The following is a 21,828-nucleotide window of genomic DNA, read 5'->3' as shown; positions in this document are numbered from 1 at the left end:
TCCGTTGAGTCTGGAAAGTGACTGTCTCTGATCACTCTGCCCAACCCTAACCCTACGCACGAGTTTTACCAGCTGATATCTAAGGAATGGGGTGGGTGTAGTTGGCTCAATATGTATACTTAGTTAATGACATCTTATCACTGACGCATGAAAGGCAAGTTATCTAGAAGGTAGAAAAGTACCAGTCAGAACCTAAAACGTTAATGCATCATCAATATCCTATCCTTGTGACGCATTAACATTAAGATTAAAATCATCATAAACACATTTATCAGTGAAATAACAAATATTTATTTGAGGAACTATCTCAACTTGTCGTCCAACTTCTTTTTCTAAAATTCTCACTGAACAAAGTTACGGTCATTGTCAAAGACAAACATCATTAATTCTGTTGCGAAATATGAACCCAATATGATGGCTTATTACTTCATATTTCTAAACACCAAATATGAATGCAACACTTTTGTTTTTACTCCCAATTTTTCATGACCCAAATCAAAGAAATCTGTGTTAATGAGCACCTCTCCTTTGCTGGGATAATCCATCCACTTGATAGGTGTTGTAGACAGCATGATTATTGCACTAGTCACAATACAAGGCACAAGGCCAAAGAGGTTGTCAGATTAGAGGGAGTGTGCAACCGCAGGAATGTCCCCCAGAGCTTTTCCCGTCACTTGTTGAATTAATATTTATTTATCTACCAAAAATTTGGCAATACATCCAACTGGCATCAGAACCGCAGACAGGGTGTAAACGTGCCAGTCCAGGACCTCCTCATCCGGCATCCTCATCGGCAAGATCGTCTGAGACCACCTACTTGGGCAGCCGATGCCACAATCGGCATAACCAAAGAGTTTCTGCACAACTGTTTGCTTGTGGGCACCTTGGATGGTTTTCTCTGTACTGTGCAGATGTGCAGACAGTAGGTCTGGGCAGGCACATTTTGAATGCACAGGTACCGTGTCCATTCATCCACGACCCCCATGTTGCAAGGTTGCGTACGCAATTCCTGGCCGCTGAAAACATCCCAGTTCTTGCATGGTCTCCGTCGAGCATGTTAGGGGATGCTCTGGATAGGCGTATACAGCAGCGTCTTCCATTTCCTGCCAATATCCAGCAGCGGACCAACATTCCACAGGCCACAATCAACAACCTTATAAACTTCATGCGAAGGAGACGCACTGTAGGAGGCATGGTGGTCCCACCAGATAATAATGTTATTAGAGTGACCATATATAGCAGAAAAATCCTGACCCAATTCACAGCAGGCATGGAGGAGCAAATTTACTGGGAATATGTGCAAATGTTGACGGCCTGCAGCAGGAAGTGAGCCTATTGAGTATGACGATGAAGTACGCTACCGCATTTAATTTAATTTCACAAACGTCACTGTAAAAGTGAAGTAAAAAGTAAAAGTTCAAAGGTATCATCATCAAAATCTACCCAAAGAACCAAAAGAAAAAGTAATAATAATATTACTAATAATATGATTAATGTTGCAGCTGGTTTAAGGTGAAGCTCATTTTAACTACTTTATATCCTGCTGGGAGCGTAATCTATAATCACACCTCATCATTCATTAGTTCATTATATATTGATTTAATCCAAATCTATAAAGTAACGACAGCTTTCAGATAAATGTAGTGCAGTAAAAAAAAGTACAATATTAGTAGTATAAACTGGAAAAACTCGATTACTTTGCTAATTATACTTGAGGACAGTGTGAGATTGATTCTCCTCAATATAATGCTAATTACTAACAACTACTAATAATTTCAACATCACAATTGATAATTCATCTGCAAACTAAAGAAAGAAACTTAGGATGAACAAAATTAGGGACAAAAGCCTGGCACAATCGGCAGCATTGATTTAGAAAAGATTCAGGCCGACATGAAATCATGACTCAACTCATGTGAAACTGATTCCAACGGGTGAGGTAACAGGAGCTTCTTTCCTTTTTTTTTCAAACCCAGTTCTCTGGAATTGAGTCCACGCATGGGTTCAAGGGTATAAAAGGGAAGTGTGGGAAACATGGGTCTCACATTCTTGCACCCTCAGAGACGAATATACACTCCGAGGAGAGGATAATCACCGCAAAGGCTCTGCAACTCGAGAGATACAGCGATTCCTCTTTGAAGACCACTCGCTAATCCACATCACCCAAGATGAAGATGAATACTGCCCTCCAGTGCATCGCTCTCCTGGCCTTCTCTGTCGTTTGCACGACATCACGTAAGTGTGCTAATTTACCAATTTGTGGAAAGCATTGTTTGGTGTACATTTATGTGGCTTTGCAGGAGCTGGAGCTCTAATCTGTGTTTTGCAAGGAAGATGGAAAATGTGGAACTGCAGCTATTCCATAGATTAATCCAACTGTTTACTTTTTGCAGGTATTGTGAAATGCCGTTGTGTAAGAACGTGCAAGTCCATGAACCCTTCTCTCATCGCTGATGTGGAAGAGTACGCGCCTCGTCCATACTGCAACAAGCGAGAAGTCATGTAAGCATCTGCACTTATATGACCATAGCATAGTAGTATCTATTCTATATGGTTGATTTTCTAATGAATTGGGTGTATTTCTTTCTTAGAGAGTCGTCTTACATTGAAGGTGTTTTCCTCTTTCTCCTCCAGTGCCGTCTTGACAGATGGGAGCAAACGGTGTCTTGACCCCAATCAAAAATTCACCGAAAGAGTCCTGCGAGTAATACAGCTGTAAGTCCAAAGTTTTTGTTCAACACAGCGTGAAATAATGTAATAAGTTGAGAGAGAAATCGCCAAATAAAGTGCGAGCAAATATGGGTGTGACGACAGGTGACGTACAGGCTTCTAATGAGCAGGGTTTTAAACCACCGCATTGCATTTAATGCATTTTATCACACTGCAGTTACACAAAAATGTTGATTTGCTAACAACTTTTAGAGCAGTGGCTCCTAATCCCGGGGGTCCGGACCCCATCAAGGGGTTTCAAGATACATCGGAGTGGTCAAACCATGATTAATAGAAGGGGGAGCTTGTTTGAATTAGATGATGAGGTCACAAGTAGACATTTGTTTTTACAAACGGGTGGAAAGTACGTGAAGCCCCGTTTCAAGTGCATTACTGGCGTTGTACAAGTATGTTAAATATTATGAAAGCAGAGAATCGAGTAGCTGCATTTTTACAAGCCTAAAAGACTGGAAACTGATATTGACTGATATTTCAAAATAAATGTTAATTATGATATCTGATTTCTTTACAGGCAAAGAGCACTCAAAGCGATGGACGCCACCGCAAACGAAACAACCCCAGCATCGGGCCCCGTGAAACCAACAGCACCGTAAAACGCACGTGTTCATCGTTAGAGCTGAGGAACCCAATTTGCAAATTTGTACACTTTCCCAAAGTCGTGGCGATGTTGTCTGCTTGTTTCTACTAAATCAAACACAGGCGGTACGTTTCTGAAACAGGGGGTATTGTTATTATTGAGCTCTACATACGAGGAACTAAAAGTGAACATGAAGAATCTTCATCTGGGAAAAGGTGTTTAACATGCACTGATGAGAGTTATATCCGCCCGAAATATCTGAACTGCACGTGTCCACATCGCCGTGCTGGTATTCATTATATCTTGTAGCAATTCACAACAATCTGTCAAAGCTTCTGTGAAATCAATAGTTATCTTATCAAACAGTTTAAAACTGTAATCTTATTCAAACTGAAATATGAAATGAATGTTATTAATGATTGAAATGTGAATGTAACCTTATCTTTTTATATTACAAATAATTAATTATTGTGTATTTATGTGTGTATACATCATACTGTATAACTCTTGACATGTAATGCTCTCGATGAGGTGATGGAAAAACTGCAATAAATCTGGTTTTGTTATAAAACGACAACCAAACAAACATGTACATCTTTTTCATATATCATATTTTACAGGTAGCAGCCATGCTAGCATCTCTGTACTGACACTACACGTGCTCACAGTGACGATGCTAACATGCCGATGCAGGTGGTCATTGTCTGAAGCTCACATTTGCATATTAGTGCTGAACATAAAATCCATCTGAGTCGGATGGGAAGGTCTTTCCATTGGTAGGTATGCCCCGCTCTCAGAATTATACTCTCTTTGACGATCCTCTGCAAACAGCTCACTTTTTAAGTGAGACTCACTTTTTTGACGGCCAAATGGGTCACTTGTGTGGTTCATGCAGATCCGAGGAGTTTTTGTTTTTAAGGAATGAGGAGTGCGCATGCGCACTCCTCATTCCTGTAACTAACCGTTTCTGCTATCTAGATCATTCAAAAACTATCAAGCGGAGAAATAGAGCTTGCGCCCGTATATTAATCATTACGGTAGCCCACACCACTTCTGCAGAACTACCGTCCAATCATAGAGACAAGAAAGATTCACCAGCACCTGAAGTATTTGTAACGTGAGCTTCTATGTACCGTTACCCCTGAATGGCTCGGGAATTTCAACATTTTCGACCGGTTTCTGAAAGTAAACAATGAGAGCTTAAGGTAAGGTTGCAGTCTTTTGCTGAAAGTTTAACATGAATATTAATTGTCTTGGAAGTATCCATGATGGAGTGACCAGACGTCCCCGGTTTTTTAAATAAATACATAAATAAAGATAAAAAATTAAGGAAGGCCGATATCAATCAAACTGATGGCCACACAGGAAATCTCCCCGTTTCTCTCCGCCTTTTCGGGATTTATGTCCTGGTATTGAACATCGGACAACATCGGTCATTTTCATCCATGCTAACGTGTTAAGATGCTAAGATGCTTAGCTAACGTGTTAACGTGCTAAGATGTTAACTGATATTATCAGTTAACTTGAGCTGATGTTAGCTAGCGCATAGACCTGCATAGTTAGAGATAACACTAGCTGCGTTTACATGGCACATCTGATAATGTTACAATTCAAATGGTATGATGTTTTTTTGTTTCCTCTTCTGTTATTTTCAGAATGAGGGAATTAAATGAGGATGAGGCTTTGTCTGTGAAGCAGGTGGATTTAGGGTGCAAGTGCAGCTGGAACTGGAACTGGCTGAAGTTGGAAATCTCAACCACTATTGAAACAAAGACACACATTTTCCCATTGTCTCATTGTATCAAAAAAATTGACAAGAAAGGCCATGGCAGGTGTACACTATGCATGAGGGAGATCAATTATTCGAACAGAGGGTCCCAAGCACTAGTGGCACACTGCAAGACTGAATGCCATGTTCGAAAATTACGTGACATTATCACAACACGTAGTGTGGCACCGGTCCTTACAGAAGAAAGGCCAGCACCAGCACAAGGACCTGAAAGGATAAGGGAGCAGATTCTGACCCCTGTGCCCACATCTGATCGCATAGCTAACGCAGAGGTAGGCAAGGTTGTTAAGGAAGCATAAAGGGAAAGTGTTGTAGGCCTATGCAAAAGTGTAGAAGACAACTTTTAAGTATATTATTTTCTTGAAGCAAAAGCATATTGGTCTCTGAGAATGTGTTTAGTGTAATTTACTCCATTGTTTCCCTTTTTAGGCTATGGTTCTGGGAGTCATTGCAGAGCAGTCCCTTCCATTATCAATTGCTCCCGTCCTTGTTAATTTGGCCCAGACTCTTGCACTTGACAAGATGGCTTTGGCACAGTTAAAACTGTCACGCACAGCAGCCACATACAAAATGGTTAATGGCCTTGCACGTACTTTCTCTGAAAGGACAGTTTATCAGCTAAATAGATGTCCCTTTTCTCTTAACATAGATGAAAGCACCTGTAACAGCAACAAGAAAGTACTTGCAATGTTGGTTAGCTACTACCATGAGGATAAGGAGAAGGTGGTCGTAGAGCATCTTGGCTCTCTTGAAGTCCAGAAAGTGACTGCTGCCAGCTTGGAAAAGTCTCTCACTGACTTCTTCATTGAAATTGGCATTCCGTGGCAAAATCTGGTGAGCATCATGATGGATTCGTGCAGTGTCATGCGAGGGAGCAAGTCAGGTCTGGAGACCAGGATCCGCCATTCACTCTGCCCAACTTTGCTGGACATAGATGGGGACAGTTGCCATCACATCCACAATGCAGCCAAAAAATTTGCGGAGCCTTTTAACCTCTTCCTTGAGAAGCTATTTTCAGATCTGCACACAGATCATCAGTGGTCTCCAGATCAGGTATGCATTTTGTAGTTGTACAGGCGATGTATACATTGTAGTTGTACAGGCGAGTCATTTTTTATTTTTAACTTTCGTAGGTGATGTACCTCAAGGAAGTGTGTCAGTTCATGCATATCCCTGCCACCAATCCTCAGAGGTTTGTGCAGCATCGCTGGCTCTCTGCATATAATGTGAGCATCGCCACAAAGAGACTGCTGCCTGCATATAAGGTGCTATATTATGGCTTCCTGAGTGCAGAGGACAAGGCGCTTTACAGGGACCCTCTGGAGGCGCTCTTCAGACAACACAACGTAAGCGAGAAGGCACAACAGCGGATCTTTTCTCTGCATGGGGACCTTAACAAGAAAGGTAGGGTTCTCCTGAGCATGCATTAGTTTGAACACATTGGAAAAGTACTTTTAATTAAATTTATCTGAATTGTGAAACTATAGTTTCTCCATGGTCTTGGAAGGAAAATGAAGGTATAAACTGTTGAATGTGAAAGATACAATATTAGGTAGAAACACTATGTGTAATCAATCAATCTATAAGTATCAAGTATGTTAACATGTCATAAAACAGTCCTCCTGTACAGTATTGCTGACACATCTTGACATTTTTAATTGGATTTGTGCCAAAAGCTAATTTTACTTTACCATTTTACCTATTCTATTCTCTTTTAGCTATGACACAATTAGGGAAAGACAGAAAGACAAGGGTGAACTCTAAGATTTGGTTTGAGGACACAAAAACTGAGCTACAGCTGAGTGTGTATCAGGGTGTGCTCGCCATCCTGAAGGAGTATGTCATGGTTTTCCAGGTTGGTATTGGTAGCATTTGGTCAAACTAATATAAATAGCTGCTCTAAAGTCAGAGAAATTAAAGTAATCCTTTCCAGTCTACATGTTGTAAGCACATACAGTGTGTTATGTAGGCGTGCCAAGTAATGGTGACCAACACTGAAATATGTTTAGAATAAATTCATAGATTTAAGAAGCCCAGAATTTGTGTGTCTCTACATGTCCACATGTCAGTGTATTTTAGGCCTACTTGGGATATCTGCATAACATACTGGCAAAAGACAATATTAACACTGTTTCAAAAAGTGGTTATTCTTGTCTGGGGTTCACTTGCTTTGGAACAGGACAGCATGACTGAAAGCCACATTTAGCTTTTTGAAATATCAGGGGAGCAAAATGTTGGCGCATAACCTAACATGATATTTGTTGAAATATTTTCCAGGGGAGCCAAACCTTGGTGCACAAGCTTCACGATAGGCAGCTAGAGTTGTTCAAACTCTTCATGAGTTGTTTTATCAGAGCTGAGCACCTAAAGGATGCAACTCCTAAAGAGATGGCAAACCTCGTGATTGAGGGAAAGATGCTCCCTTTCGCCCAGCTTTATGTTGGAAGAGAGGCGGATTCATTCAGAACCAAGAGTCCTCGACATCCTGTTAGTATACTCTCAAAATGACCTCTTACATTGCATTAACAACAGTTCGGACATGATATTGGCCTATTCTTTCAATATATGGTCAATGTTAATGCATTGGTTTTGTTCACTTTAGCTCCTCAAGACATTCCTGGAGTCGGTCTCGCAGGCCTACATCACAACTGGCCTATATCTACAAAAGAAACTACCTTTGGAGAACCCCATCCTACAATCCCTCTCTGCTGTAGACCCCATCCTCAGAGGTCACTCGCAAGCTGTGATCCATTTGAAGAAGCTGGCCACCAACCTTCAACACTTCACAGACCCTGAAAGTGATGTCCACCTAGAAATAATGGGGTACAGTGTGTCTCCAGATTTGGCCTCATTCAGTGAGGGAGAGGACATGGTCACTTGGTGGGCCAAGGTCTTCAATTCTCAAAAGTTCCCTGCATTGAGCAAAGTCGTGAAAGCCGCCCTCTCCATCTTTCATGGCCCATTGGTGGAGGCCTCCTTCAACCTTATGGGGGACATTATTGACCCAAAGAGCAGCAACATGGCTATCCCTACATTTAATGCATTCCAAACTGTTAAATACACACTAAAATCAGGCAACATGTCCGCCACTCAAATTTTTAAGAGGGACGATCCCAAATATGGGAAATTGGATCAAAGGCTGTGTCAAAACATCAAGTCTGCTGGGGCAAAGGATGCGGCTAGACGCCAAAAGAACCGGATTTCAGCAATGGAGAGGGCTAAAGAATATGGGTACGAGAAAGCACAAACTGCTGAGGACAGTAAAAGGGCTGCACTTGAAGCCGAAAAGAGGGCAAGAATGAAGCATGCGGCCAAACAAAGGCGTCGGGCACTCGAGATCCTGGTGGCAAAAAAAAAGAAGTAATTCTGTCAAAATGACAATGAAAATGTTCTTTTGTTTGTTGTATTAATCCGTTACTCTAGCTATTGCTAATATGTTTACAATTCAATAAAGAATGGAATAGAAATCTTTGGCCCTTTTCATCATTGCGCCCCTTCCATGGTCTCACGTGGGATCGGCGCACGCACCCAACAAGTCGCCGGTATGTACTCACTTTTTTGACCCTTCACCTGTTTGCATCCCTGATTAAACCCTGGAGGTGAATCAGTGACGGCCATGATAAGAGCTGTTTGAATTCTCTAAATGGGAAGGAAAGGTGCTTCAATACTTCCTTTCAGACCTCCTTTAGCATAAGAGACAACAGGCCTCCCTTCACGAAAGGAAAGAACGCAACCCAGGTCTAACTGTTTCTGTCTGGCTGGTTCTCTTGCTTTCTGGCTGGTTCTCTTGCTTTCTGGCTGGTTCTGTTGCTTTCTGATTGTCTGGCTGTCTGTCTACGTCTGTCTTGCTGGTAGGTTGTCTTGTTTCCTGTCTGTCTTACTGGCTGTCTGTCTTGCTCGCTGGTTGTCTGGCTTTCTTGCTGGCTGTCTTCCTTTCTGTCTGTCTGTATTGTAGGCTGGCTGTCTTGCTGTCTGGTTGTCTTGCTCGCTGTCTGTCTGTATTGTAGGCTGGCTGTCTTTCTTGCTTGCTGTCTGTCTGTCTGTATTGGAGGCTGGCTGGCTTTCTTGCTGACTGCCTGTCTTGCTGGCTGTCTTGCTTTCTGTCTGGCTGTATTGTCTGTTTTACTGTCTGTCTGTCTTACTGGCTGTCTGTTTTACTGTCTGTCTTACTGGCTGTCTGTTTTACTGTCTGTCTTACTGTCTGTCTGTCTGTCTGTCTTGTTTTCTAAAATGAAGAAGTGAGCATCCATCATTGCTGACACCTCTGTTGTAATACTGAGTAAACATTCAAACTGTTGTTAGTGTCTGGCTCTCCTCCAACCTGTTTGACTCACTGAGAGCAACATGGATATTAAAGTCAAACATTTTCAGCTCAGCTCAGCGTCTTGGTATCAACTACTGTCCTCCACTGATGACGGAAAATCATTGTCGTAGGAATCATTTACCTTAAACCAACAGTGGTACACACTACATGATGAAATCCCTCATTATATGATTTTGGTTGTAAAATGATCATAAAAAGTCCTCAAGGTTGTTTTTCAAAAGATGGAAGAATTTTGCCAAGTCATACTGTAATATTTCATGTCATAGTCATGTGGCCTTGAAACATGATGTCACGCTTTTGTCCCACATTTATGTCCCGACGTCTGAAAAAGACACGTGCTTCAATATTTCTCAAGTCATGTCTGAAAGCGTGTCATCAGATAATATGTTACCGATGATCCTTTGTGAACAAATCCAGGTAAAACCGTCATCTACGAATGGCATCAAACTTATATCCTCAAATAAATGAATGTTGGTTTCCTGCAGTGGGTGTTTTGTGGCTGCACAGTTTGTACAAATGTCTTCTTTTATTTTTGAAAACAGATTAATACCCTTTTTCGCAATAATTGCTTTCATCTTAGCCTTATTTAGCATTAAACACGTTGTGTTTACGAGTGTTTTAAACTGAAACGAATGCCAGATGACTGTTTTAAATGCCAAAAATGTGAATGTTTCTATTCACACTGAACCGAGATGTTTTGTATTTTCATTCTTGTGTTGAATGTGATTATTTTCATTCCTATTAAAACCAAATGTTTTCTTTTACACGATGCCAACTCAGTTGCATTTGTTGTTTTTGACTTTAATAATGATATTTGTAAGACAAAGAGAACACATACAGCTACACATATGCTTCCAGTGACACAAGATCGACATGCGCTCCATGTTTTAATGAACTTTTACACCCGAGGGTACATTTTTCCAGATTTAAGTGGAACCTGATCTCTTTGGGTCATGTTTCTGACAACATGACAAATGTGCGTCATTTAAGCTCCAGCTCTAGTTTGAAACGTAATACCTGCCTCTTTAACGGCTGTGTGTCTCACTATGTTCACCGTCTGCAACCTGTGTGTTTCTTCTCAGGCTCAGCAGGTGGCGTGCAGAGGTCTCTGAGCTTCTCGGTTGTGCATCAGGATACCAAAACAACGGGCTGAAGGAAGCTAAAATGCTTCATAGAGCTGAGTTCGACACAAAGAGTGACCCCTTTCACATTTAAACAGTCATTTGAGCCTTTTGCGTACATAACAATATTGATTCATTCTGTTTTCAAATGGAAAAAAAATCCTCAAAGCACCAAAGAAGATATAATGATGGACTGTTTGAAATAGTAACTGTACTGTGCTGTATATCAAAAAGTCCCTCAGATGGAAAACAAACAACACTACCTCACAGAATCATGTGGGGTAGCCACAGGTCAGTCTGTTTACAGAGCTGGGTCTGTTGGTCTGTTTTTATGATCATATTCCTCTTTTGACTGGGAGGGAGATCACAGTATTGGATAATAATCTACAGAGCTATAACAAGCAGAAGAGAAGCGAACCCGTCGGCTGACTGTCCAGACATGCACCCTCCGTCTGTATGACTCAGTTCTCTGGCCGTCCGACCGCAAGTACGCCGCGGCTTCACCTCAGCGGGGCCTCTCGCGTGTCCCTGAACTCACCATCCCATGACTCCCTCCTGCTGCACACGTGAACACACCAAAGTGAAACCGCAGAGTGTGTATAAATACCGGGGGGGAAGAGTCCGAATGTACACAAATCATAACCAGAGCTGTTTGGTATCCGGCTGCACTGAAGAGATCAACAGCCGGCACAGTCAACACGATGAAGGTCTGCATCCTGCTGGCGTTCGGGACCCTGCTCGTCCTCGTTACCGGTAAGAGCACCACCACGCTGTGGGATGGTTTCTGTGCGTTTGGGACGTAAAACCTCAGGTTGTAGTGGGTCGTTGAGGGGCGATGTCGGTCATATAACACGATATATTAAATCATAATAAGTGTTCCATCAAGATATTTGCTATTTGCTTCTAAAATGAGTTAAAACACAAAGGAGTGTATTTTTGCAGTTAATGTACCACTGAAGTTAACTCAGATGACTGTCGCTGTAACCCAGTCAGACTTCTGGACTTTGAGTATTGAAGTTGTGGTAAACAGGAAGGTGACTGGAAGAGAAAGGAGGGAGGTTCCCGTTTGTAAAGACGGCAGTTGTGATGCAAGTCAGCCGTTAGAAAGTGCTCTCATCAGCAGCTGATTCTTGTATTAATCACCTCGCATCACAGTGAGGCTATGCAAAGTTCACAGTTCAATAAATCAAGGACAGAGTGACCTTAAGAGTCTTGTTCCTCATTTAGCATTGCGAAATAATGACCCTGAGACACTCCAGACCAGAATGAAAACATCTGCGTGTTCTGACAGTTCCAAAGTGATACTTTTCTTGGGGGTCAGCATCATTAATTAAAAATCTGTCAAGTCCACGATAAGTAAGCCTCACCGCGTGTTTTCTGATGACAGGAATGCCGCCGATCAGCAGGGACTACAACACACACTGCCGGTGCGTTCAGGTGGAGTCGAGGATCATTCCTCCAGACAGCCTGAGGAGCATCAAGCTGGTCCCTGAAGGGCCTCACTGCCCGGACATAGAAGTCATGTAAGTGCTCTCGTGCTTTGGACTCTTTAGTGGAACGTCCTCTTGTCCTATTTAATATCATAAGACTACACATCATTCAACACTGAAGAAACAAATATGGCAGTGAAACAAATCCTGGAATAAATAATGTCACTATAGTTCAACAAAAAAGTGATGTTTCTTCCAAACGACTGGATTATTTACTTCCGTGGACTTTTCTTTTGGATTGCCACAAGCTCTTTTCATTTCCATCTTGTTTTAATCAAATAAATGGGGCCGCGGTAACTGCATTCGACAAACCAAACACTACTTCCAATCTGAATGAATCTGCCGTGCTCGTTTCCTGGAATCGACACCCTGTTAAACATTGTTTAAGTTCCTCGTCTGACTCCCTCACCTCTGAGTAAACCAGTGTTCTCTCCTGACCTTCCTCTCTCCAGTGAATGCTGCTTCTGTGTGCTCTCACATATCATGGCTTCTTAAGTGTCTACAGGATATGTGTAACTATTTTAATAATGCAGATGATTGTTGTAACCATTTAGAATACAGTTCATTGGTGTCTTTAGACCAGTATAAACAGTGTGCTGGTGTACGGCTGTGGTAGTAGACACAGTGTTTGGACTTAAAAACAAATATTTGAATCACCCTATGAACGAGCAGTGCTGGGCAGGGTCAGTGTAACGGTAAGGCTAACATAATCAACAGTGTTAAAGTAAATAGAATGTTAAAGTAAATATAACAGAGTAAAGCTCCCCAAAGTACAATAATAAAATAAAACAGGGCTCAAGTAAAACAATGGATGAATCCTAAGTGTATGAGAATTCCTGAAAGGGGCTTGTGTTGCTGTGTGACTCGTGACGAGTGTTTCTAAAAGGCTTGTATTTTGTCTTTGTTTGACCAGAGCTGGACTGGCCAACGGGGAGAAGGTGTGCCTGAATCCTCGGTCCTCCTGGGTGAAGAAACTGATCCACTTTGTCCTGGAGAAACAGTTGCACCAGCAGAGCGGAGCGCTTCCTAAGAATAAAGCATGAAGTCAAGATATTAACTAAAAACACGCCATGAAATCCTCTCTGCAACTATGAGCCATGCTGTTTCACTTTAGTGAAAAACTATATTTAACTTAACTCCTTCTGTCGTTGGTGTGTTCATATTTAAAATATTTAAGGCTAAATAACTTATATTCTGGATTAATATTTCCTCAGAAAGATAGATTATGTCGTGTTAGATGGAGAGTTTGTGTGCAAAATGTATTTAACTGTGTGACATTTCTCTGTAGAAAGTTTGGATGAATGACCTTTTTGAGAGCAGACACTGAATGTAGCCTGAAATGTGTAAAACAATTCAATATCAAGACATTTCTGATTGTTTTGTTAAATCTCATGTGTACACAAATATATGTGTAGAAAGCAAAATGTCGTGTGACTGCCCTCCTTCTTCGCTCCGCAAACTACATTCACTGTTAAATACCCTTGTCGTTGCAACTGAAGTACCAGTTTAGTCTAGTGCAGGTGAGAGTTGGCAATGAAATACCAGTAGACATAATATCCCAATCTGAAGATCTTTTAATGCTGCAGCATGAGCCATTCCCCAGTGCGACGCAGGAATGACTGAAGAGTCACCGTTTCTATGGGCACTTATAATGCAGTTGAACTACATACAGGTCTGACATCCTGCAGAATGGAGAAGGGGGGCTCCCTTCTCCATGTGTCCCCAGGATGTTGTTAGGAATTTCCCTCACATTCCCCCCTTTTGATTAATTTGTAAATCAAACAATTAAATCAACAATCAATAGGTACTGCCATAGAAGGATCACATTGGGGTTACAGAAATCTAAATCGTTACTAATATAAGTTGCTGGATTTATATTCTGTCTTATACAATTTTATTTCTTTCGGTCAGGAGATACGATTGTTCAATGATCTGTTTTCGTCCTTTTCGAGAGTGTTCCTTCTTATCCCAAGCCGTGGTGCAGAGCTGAACGTACTGCTCAACTATCTTTCCTGCTTCGTCGGTGTTGTTATGCACGTCGGAGCACAAATGCCGGTCCACAGAAGTGTACAGAGCACCGTCAAGACGGCTGGAAAACTGGACCACCACTGTTCCCCACGGACCAAATTGGTCACACAGCCATTGTTGTCCGTCGGCATCACAGCAGTCGCTCCTGTGGTTCTTTGCTGGGTCTTCTTCTTCTCTTCCTCGTAGGGTTGCGGGTCTGTTCCCCCCGTCCGGATCTCTGCCTTGAGTGGTGGCTCTCTCTGCGATCTTCACAGCCGTGTTGGTTATCAGGAGTACCAGAAATGGTCCTGTCCAGCGTGGTTCCCTCCAGCGACGTCTCCTGCAGTCTTTTATCACCAGCCAGTCTCCAGGCTGTAGTGGTCCTTGCAAGGGGGTGCTAGGGCTGCTCTGCCCTGTGTGTGGACAGACTTGAGAGTTGGAGAGGTTAATGCAGTAGTCAAGCATAGCATAAGTTGGCTGGATTCCTTGTCTTCTCCCGACACGGGTCGGAGGCACACAGGTTACTTCCTGTTTTACCCACTACAATTTTGAGAGGCTGACTTTGTGGCCTTGTGCTGCTAAAAACGTCAGCAGTGCCACCGTGTCAGCCTGGCATGCCTGTTCACTTTCTGAAAACCAAAGTGAATTGTCGACCTAAAATAAATAATCACCAGTTAACAAATCTGACTCATATCCTCTAAGCCATTGTGTCTCAAAATCTTTACCAGCTGTGAGTGTGATGCATTCAGTGCAATGTTAATCGTCAATGTGTCTGTGTGTAACCTCCCCCCCCCCTTTACGATTTGCATTGCAAAGGTTGTTAGCTGTTGAACAACAGAGTGAGGATGATCACACTTTAAATCCCATGTGTATTCATACAAAAGGAGGAGTTGGGTCAAAAGTGACACCCTGAAAATGCCTATTTTCTCTGGTGTGTGTTTGCATGTGTGTTTTGCTCACCCATGTCCAGTCCCTGTTCCATCTCTCTGCTTAGTCACCAACCTCCTCTCCCATGTGTCCTTCTCCCTCTTGTTCCTGGATTTGTTACGACAACTCCTGTCCTCTGGTCAGAATTGCCATTCTTCTGAGTTTTTTTTTGCTTTGGGACAGTCTTTAATCCAGTCCCTTAAAGTTAATGATTCATCTGGACGTCATCGGGGTACATCCTCTAGGAACCACGAATGTCTGTCTAACATCTCACGGTGGCCGATCTGCTGAAAAGTGTCCAGATCACCGTGTGGTGATGAAAATGTCGTGGCTAGAAATATTTGAAACGTTTGCTATAAACCAACGCCGAACCCCCCCCCCCCCTTGACCGAATTGCGACATCTGAAAAAAATATCTAAAGGACCGCTGGCTCCGTTTTGGATTTCCAAAGAATCGGTGCTGTGCTGATCTACTGTGTGAGTCAAGATCCTCCCTGGGAAAGTAAAGAATGGATGCAACAGCGTCGTCCAGCCAGAGCCAGATCACCAGATTGGAACATTTTTGCCGCAGCTTGTTGTGTTTGGAGAAGGAAGTCCGAAGCTGGCCACCAAAGAGAATATTTATCTATATATTCAGCCAAATTCACACATGGAAGCTGACCACCAAAGAGAATATTTATCTATATATTCAGCCAAATTCACACATGGAAGCTGACCACCAAAGAGAATATTTATCTATATATTCAGCCAAATTCACACCTGGAAGCTGGCCACCTGGCCACCAGAGAGCTCGGCGGGGTTCAGGGGTCACGCTCAAGGTACAGCAGGTGGTGAAAGTCTGGGGATCAAAGCTACGGTTCGTCTCCGTGGAGGGTTTGACTTTCTCAGTAAAGGGTAAATGCTACCGTTCTTCAAAGCCTCGTTGAGATCTTCTCACACATGTCAGTGGGATCAATTATGTGTCTGTTCCAACAGGCACACACAGCCTCACCACCCATCACTCATTCATTCATTGGATGGAGTTCAATGGCATCAAGACCTGTCCATACTTGAAGTCCCTTCAGGCAACTTTTAACCTCCTTCAGTTACAGTTATCAAGATATCTCCACTTCCTCCGGGTGTGTTGGTTACCTTTATGACACACCGCAACAAGATAAAGAAACGGATTCTGATTAAATGATAAAAACGTTGGCGCAATTCCGTTTCAGGCGTTTAGCAAAATACAAAAACAGCCAGTAGAAATACTTTTGACTTTGAGTACATGTCGGAGCATGTACTTCTTCACTTTTACTCAAGTAAATCATTCAAATGAGTACTTTCTACTTTTACCCTACTTGAGTATACAGGAAGTCTGTACTTCTGACACCATAATTAGGGGCAACATTTCACAACGCCAGTCAAAGGCGTGATGGAACCTTTCAAATCCTTATGAAACCGCTTCAAGACGAAGAGGGAAACGAGAACGCTGTCACTTTTCCGTGTAAGTGACTAGAATTGGGAAATAATTCACTCTCTCGTGTCACTAAAGGGCACGGCGTGAGTCCTCGAGGGACGTGTTACATCCTGCCACAAGGTCACTGGGGAACAGTGGAAACCTTTGCAGCTCGTCATGTTTAAGTTATCATTTTTAATAAGCTTGTGAATTCGGATACAATTTAATTTTTCCATGAGAACGTAGGATTTATTGGTCAAATATGTACGAGAAATACCCGCTGTGTTTGTAAAGTATTCAACCTCACGCCCACAAATACTGAATTTGTAACAAAGTGAGACGACACTTCCGTCCGATCTGAAATCACCCTTTTAATGAGCTGGACAAACAATATACAATATAATGTACAATAATACAATAGTGCAAGGACAGCGAGCCGAACAAAGAGTGTCCACCGACGCACTTTTTACATCATTTCTTAACTAGCAGCTTTCATACGTCACTTAATAATCAACATTTTTATCTAAAATTAAAGGGACAGGTTTGGAGATATCACAATAAAATCAGATTTTCTGGCAAAAAGAAAAAAAAACATTTGAGAAAGTGAACAGAAATCTTGGCTCGGATGTTTAACAACGTGTTCGTTAATCACTGTGCATCACTGGCTTCGTTAGAATTAATGGACGCACGTCATCTCTGCAGGCTCACACCTGCATCACATGGCAACATTGTGCAAGTGTGAAAAATCATCGTGGCTTGTTTTGGTTGCAATGCAATCAATACAAAGAGATGTTATTTCTCCTTAACGAGGCATTTATCGCATTGTATCGACTCAATGATCCCAACGCCTTTTCTTAACGCCTTCTCCTTGACCTCGGGGGAAAATATGGAAACACTGTAATAACGTCAATTTAACCTTTCAGTTCATCTTAAATATCACAAATATGATTTTACTTTCATGTTGTTGTTTTTTTTAAACATTTGTGTCATGATTGAAGTAGATAAATACTAATTAAATGATTTTCCCAGTCCACTCACATTAATCAACACAAGTCCAATTACGTCTGCATGAAAGTTAAATATGCATATCGTTTGTTTTCATCTTCATGCGTCACTTTAAACGTCGTTCTGGCAAGGAATTGTGGGACGGCGTGATCTCCTTTCCTTCGGTGAAGGAAGCTCTCTTGTGTCCTCGGATAAGGAAGCGTCGCAGCTTCGCTCCTTTGCAATTAAGAGATTTGAACGGCTCTTATCATGGCGGCCACTCAGTTCGGGAACTTCCTCCGTTAAAAAGACTATTCCACCAACCAGGCTGTATCCGAAACCGCATACTACCGTACTGCCTACTACATACTGCGTTAGTATATACTGTATACTGCGTACTGAATGTGGGATTCAGTATGCTACTTCAGCAGACCGACGCCGTTCACGCCGCAGTATGCAGTATGCAAGTTTCCCAGAATGCATTTCGTGGCGACCGGCAGCGGTAGTTGTAAAACAGGCGCAAAGCTGTTTTATTTCCCGCTGTAGCGCTGTTATTATGTCACTTTATTACATTTTAATATTTTTTCATGCGAGAAAGTAACCGTTTAGATCCCCAATGTGCGGTTAGTTTACCCAAATGACGGCTGTTTAGTAATTTGCCTCGATGTTTTCGGAGAAGTGAAGCTCCGGAAGGAGCGGGTCGTCTCAGAGGCAGCTGCCCGTCTCCAGAGGTGTTCCGCCGGCCAACATGCGTCGTCGTCCCGGGGGAGACAGCAAGCCAGTTATCTTAACCGCTGTTTGTAGTGGACAGTATACAGTATATAGCGCTGTCTCGGGAGCTCTGCATGTACAGAAATCACCAAATATTAATAAAAAAAGTTTGAATTATTAACAGTACTTTTTTTCATTTCATATGTACAACAGCCTGGATTTCTATTGTACCCATATAGCGTTCGTCACAATAATCAAGTAGCCTATGCACTGTACTTATGTAAACAAATATAAAAGCTGTACTGCTCCGGCGTTTTTTTTTTTTTTTTTCGTCCCAGCTCCGGCGTTTGTATTCCCCTGGAAACGCTCTCTTGCTCCGTCATTACTCGATTTATCCAGGCTCCAGCGCATTGCATTGTGGGAAACAGTAGGCAGAGTAGACTGGTCGGATGCATACTGGAAATATTCTCCGAATCAGTACGACATCCGGGAACTTTTCGCATACTGCAGATTTTGCTTTTGTTTGCATACTGCATACTGCATACTACATTTTGGCCAAATCAGTACGTACTAGCAGTATAGTATGCGGTTTCGGATACAGCCTAAGTCTGCGGTGGAGGGACAGGAAGTGGAGGGGAATCCGCAGGTGCAACAACGTAACCCTTCCCCTGGGGGAACCATGCTTGCAGGGCGTCCGTCCAGCTGCCGGTGTTGCAGAAAGTCAATAAGATGTCGAACACTGCGGACACACAGAGAGCGACTCGATTATTAACAAACACACTAGTCCTGCCAATTAAGTGACATGCGATCACTCGCCTTGATTAACAGCCAGGATCTTTGAGTGGAAATTCTTGCCGTTGCTCTTCTTCACCATGTGCTCGTCTATCGGCAGCCTCGCCGTGCGGACGCTCAGCTCTCTGGCCCTCGAGAAGCTCAGCTTCTGCAGGGGGAGAGACGCCAGTTACATAATCACACGTGCATTGACGTAACGCAGTGATTCTGCATTCAGAGCAAACGTTGGCGTCGTGCCGTTATAATCTGTGATCTTAATCTACAACACCTTCTGGATGCTTTCGTCCACCAGGCCGCCGAGGACGTACACCTTGTCGGCTTCCACCGTTTCTAAAGCTGAAATTACGAAAAATGTTATCAGAGATAATCTAAAAGGAAAAGGCACAATATGCATGTTTGAAAACATTACTCAGCAAAGTCTTATTAACAGGAGCAGTAGGAGGAGTTGCACGGTTAGTTATGGTCACATTATGCCGCCTGCTGGCCAAAAGGTGCATTTAAACTAAAATCTTTGTGGTGTATAAATCCTTCTTTTTTAGAGAAGAAAGAAAAAACACTACTGCATCCTTTCCACCTCATCGCTCAAGGTATTAAATATTAATAATGATAATAATAACAGTAGTTCTATCTTTAAGCTCCAGCTTCTGTTTTGTTCATCAAACCTTCTTCGGCGTCTGGTGTGAGGTAGACGATGCTTTCTGGAGGGAAAAGGTCCAGACAGCTTTCATCCGTTATGTCCATCTGAAAATACAAAACGGCAGTAATAAAGTATATTAATCGGAGCCTCTTGCTAAATATTCAAACTATTCCCGATCCAGATTCTATGTATTAAGATGTAGGATTAAAATACTCAGAATGTGAATGTGTGTGAATGTCAAAAACACGAAGTCACCATGTAACGGAGGAAGCCTTCGTTCATGCGGAGGCACTCCCTGTAGAGACGGCCGTCCTCCCGCAGGTCCGTGAGGAGAAGGTGAAACGGCCGAGTCGCCTTCTTGTTGGAGCCGTAGAGTCTCCTCAGCTGGCCGGCCAGGCGACTTAACTCCTGGGCCGCAAACAAAACACACGCAAGTGAGGACGATCAGCACGGCCGCCACTCGTTTGAGAGTCCATGCTTGGAGGCTTACCTTGTCAGACATGCTGTCGGTCATGCTCAGGTCAACGCAGAGTTTGAACCCCGTGGACTGAGCCTCGGCCAAACGCTCTTTGGCGATCGCTTTCATGACCCGTTTGGTGAACTGGGGGTTGTCTGCGCCGGCACCTGCGTGACCAAAAACACACCCCACAGTAAAGACAGGTGTTGTGGTTACAGCAGTAACTTAAGTGAGACTAAGTTACTCTTCACCTCAGATGAGTCTCTTGATCTGCACCTGAGTCCTGCTGGCGGTTGAGCTTCTTCCTCTGCTTCTCCTCTCTCCTCTTGCTTCTCCTGGCTGCCATGTGCCTCTCCCAGTGCCGCTGCTTCCTCGCCACGTTCCTCTGTTCGTTAAAAAGGGACGTGCTCAAGTATTTTCAGACAAACTGCAAAAATAACAGCTACAGTATCTGTATATAAGATGGACATGTGGTTGCTGTTTAACTTGATAAACAATGGATTTTTTTACATTTTATCTTCTTTGAAGGGCTTTGAAAATATTTTAAAAGCTCTATAAAAGAAACCCACTGTGAATCATCCTGCTATGATCTGAATAAGATCTTTTTGGAGATCTCAGGCACTCTGATCATTTATTACATTCAACTTTGTGATGCATACGCTTCAGATGAAAAAAAAATATTTTATTAAGCTTTATTGTGGTTGGAAAGAACCCTGGATTCCTGATGTTGATTGTTTTTTTTTAAATAATTAATATGTAATGAATGGATCTAATGATGTGTTAAGTAGGGCTTATTTAAAATGAGGGCCAAGTAGTCAAACCTACTGAACACCGTGCAGCTTCCCTCCCTGGCCTGCATTCCACCTCATCGGCCTCCACGTCTATTTGAAGCAGGTCCATCTCCTCTGAAAGTCCATTCAGGTGCGTTTCACACACATCCGGGTCATTGTGTGCCATTTCAGCGTGGTCCTGCTTGCTCCTACTCTTTACGGACTTCGGACGCATTACCGAAAATAAAAAAACGTTCGTTTCTTATGTGAAAGTGCAGACATTCTCTAGTTATTCGATAAAGGACGGAGATCGGTTTGATTCCACTAAATAACACATAAAAAAAAGCAACATATTAGTGATCCGAAGGTAGAAAAACGAGTCTCGGGTGTCGCTTCCGCTTGAGCGGCGCGTGTGGATGACGTCAGAGTAAACAAAGGGGAGTGTCCCAGAGGATGAAGTTCTGAGGGTTTTTTGAGGAAAATAAACGATGGGGTTCCGTTCAGTCAACCACACGTCCCATAGTTAGGGTTCTGTGTTGTTTGTGTTGTTTAAAATAACTGCTAAAACACACCGAATACGTAGCTGTTTACATTTCCGCCAACGCGCCAGAAGAGGGCAGTATAATGCAGATACAAGTCCAAATACGTTTAATCAATACCAACACGCACCATAGGAAACTTTATTAATCAATATTGAGTCGCAGATAAAGTTGTAAAATGGTTGTCTCCATTTAGACTTAGTCCTTAAAACGTTTTGAAAATATTTGTAGTTGGCCTTTTTTTCGTGTCGCATTATGTTGGCTTCGTTTCCAGTCGGAAGCCAAAAAGTGGCGGACCATTCGTATCTAGCGCTTTCTTAACGTCAAAGTTGCATTTTCTCTCGCCTTTTACCGTGGTAGAATAATGTTCTAGTATCCTATATTGACTTCACGTGACACCAGCGCTTAAATAAGGTACGCCACACGATGAATTTCCAGGATATCGCCTCTAAATGTATGAAAATGTTCCCCGTTGTTGTTAGCATTAGAAGCTAACACCGCGTCACATGGCGTTCGGCAGCCAATGAGAGACTGGGGGTGAT

The 21,828-nt window shown here is 42.6% G+C and overlaps 4 protein-coding genes across 6 annotated transcripts; 3 read left to right on the top strand and 1 right to left on the bottom strand.

Moving 5' to 3' along the window:
* Positions 1-2,035: 2,035 nt before the first annotated feature.
* On the top strand, positions 2,036-3,899 carry LOC311009011 (C-X-C motif chemokine 11-1-like). 2 transcript variants are annotated; one of them, XR_014596602.1, is made up of 5 exons: positions 2,036-2,235; positions 2,394-2,502; positions 2,635-2,715; positions 3,242-3,388; positions 3,430-3,899. XR_014596602.1 is itself a non-coding variant. In XM_084002988.1 (4 exons), exons 1-4 carry the CDS (start codon positions 2,169-2,171, stop codon positions 3,321-3,323), a joined length of 339 nt encoding a protein of 112 aa, XP_083859114.1. In that variant the 5' UTR covers positions 2,036-2,168; the 3' UTR covers positions 3,324-3,899. The 2 variants fall into 2 exon arrangements, 1 of the variants encoding a protein (XP_083859114.1); XM_084002988.1 differs by having other exon boundaries at positions 3,242-3,899.
* Positions 3,900-6,637: 2,738 nt separating this feature from the next.
* LOC311009106 (uncharacterized protein) lies at positions 6,638-8,460 on the top strand (the record flags this gene model as incomplete). Its single annotated transcript, XM_084003080.1, has 3 exons — positions 6,638-6,951; positions 7,374-7,583; positions 7,699-8,460. The coding sequence occupies exons 1-3, from the start codon at positions 6,817-6,819 to the stop codon at positions 8,458-8,460; spliced, it is 1,107 nt and encodes a 368-aa protein (XP_083859206.1). The 5' UTR covers positions 6,638-6,816.
* A 2,668-nt stretch (positions 8,461-11,128) lies between these two features.
* Positions 11,129-13,431, top strand: cxcl19 (chemokine (C-X-C motif) ligand 19). Its single transcript, XM_084003180.1, has 3 exons — positions 11,129-11,294; positions 11,929-12,064; positions 12,945-13,431. Exons 1-3 carry the CDS (start codon positions 11,243-11,245, stop codon positions 13,072-13,074), a joined length of 318 nt encoding a protein of 105 aa, XP_083859306.1. The 5' UTR covers positions 11,129-11,242; the 3' UTR covers positions 13,075-13,431.
* Positions 13,432-16,782: 3,351 nt separating this feature from the next.
* trmt10b (tRNA methyltransferase 10B) lies at positions 16,783-21,145 on the bottom strand. Of its 2 annotated transcripts, XR_014596595.1 has the most exons (9): positions 20,803-21,145; positions 20,254-20,362; positions 20,011-20,144; positions 19,776-19,928; positions 19,546-19,624; positions 19,152-19,219; positions 18,908-19,031; positions 18,323-18,830; positions 16,783-18,219 (listed from the first exon to the last, which is right to left on the bottom strand). XR_014596595.1 is itself a non-coding variant. In XM_084002928.1 (8 exons), the coding sequence occupies exons 1-8, from the start codon at positions 20,980-20,982 to the stop codon at positions 18,694-18,696; spliced, it is 984 nt and encodes a 327-aa protein (XP_083859054.1). In that variant the 5' UTR covers positions 20,983-21,145; the 3' UTR covers positions 16,783-18,693. The 2 variants fall into 2 exon arrangements, 1 of the variants encoding a protein (XP_083859054.1); XM_084002928.1 differs by having other exon boundaries at positions 16,783-18,830.
* Positions 21,146-21,828: the final 683 nt, after the last annotated feature.

Source organism: Eutrigla gurnardus (genome assembly GCF_963514095.1).
Source record: "Eutrigla gurnardus genome assembly, chromosome: 23".
Lineage (NCBI taxonomy): Eukaryota > Metazoa > Chordata > Actinopteri > Perciformes > Triglidae > Eutrigla > Eutrigla gurnardus.
The sequence above is the reverse complement of the archived record's forward strand: the minus strand, read 5'-3'. Positions and strand labels throughout refer to the sequence as shown.

Coding starts and splice junctions, on each gene's coding strand:
- LOC311009011 (XM_084002988.1), top strand. CDS start 2,169: ATGAAGATGAATACTGCCCTCCAGTGCATCGCTCTCCTGGCCTTCTCT. Junction 2,236..2,393: donor TGTCGTTTGCACGACATCAC/GTAAGTGTGCTA, acceptor TACTTTTTGCAG/GTATTGTGAAATGCCGTTGT. Junction 2,503..2,634: donor TGCAACAAGCGAGAAGTCAT/GTAAGCATCTGC, acceptor TTTCTCCTCCAG/TGCCGTCTTGACAGATGGGA.
- cxcl19 (XM_084003180.1), top strand. CDS start 11,243: ATGAAGGTCTGCATCCTGCTGGCGTTCGGGACCCTGCTCGTCCTCGTT. Junction 11,295..11,928: donor CCTGCTCGTCCTCGTTACCG/GTAAGAGCACCA, acceptor TTCTGATGACAG/GAATGCCGCCGATCAGCAGG. Junction 12,065..12,944: donor TGCCCGGACATAGAAGTCAT/GTAAGTGCTCTC, acceptor TTGTTTGACCAG/AGCTGGACTGGCCAACGGGG.
- trmt10b (XM_084002928.1), bottom strand. CDS start 20,982: ATGCGTCCGAAGTCCGTAAAGAGTAGGAGCAAGCAGGACCACGCTGAA. Junction 20,363..20,802: donor GGGAAGCTGCACGGTGTTCA/GTAGGTTTGACT, acceptor TTTAACGAACAG/AGGAACGTGGCGAGGAAGCA. Junction 20,145..20,253: donor CAACCGCCAGCAGGACTCAG/GTGCAGATCAAG, acceptor TTGGTCACGCAG/GTGCCGGCGCAGACAACCCC.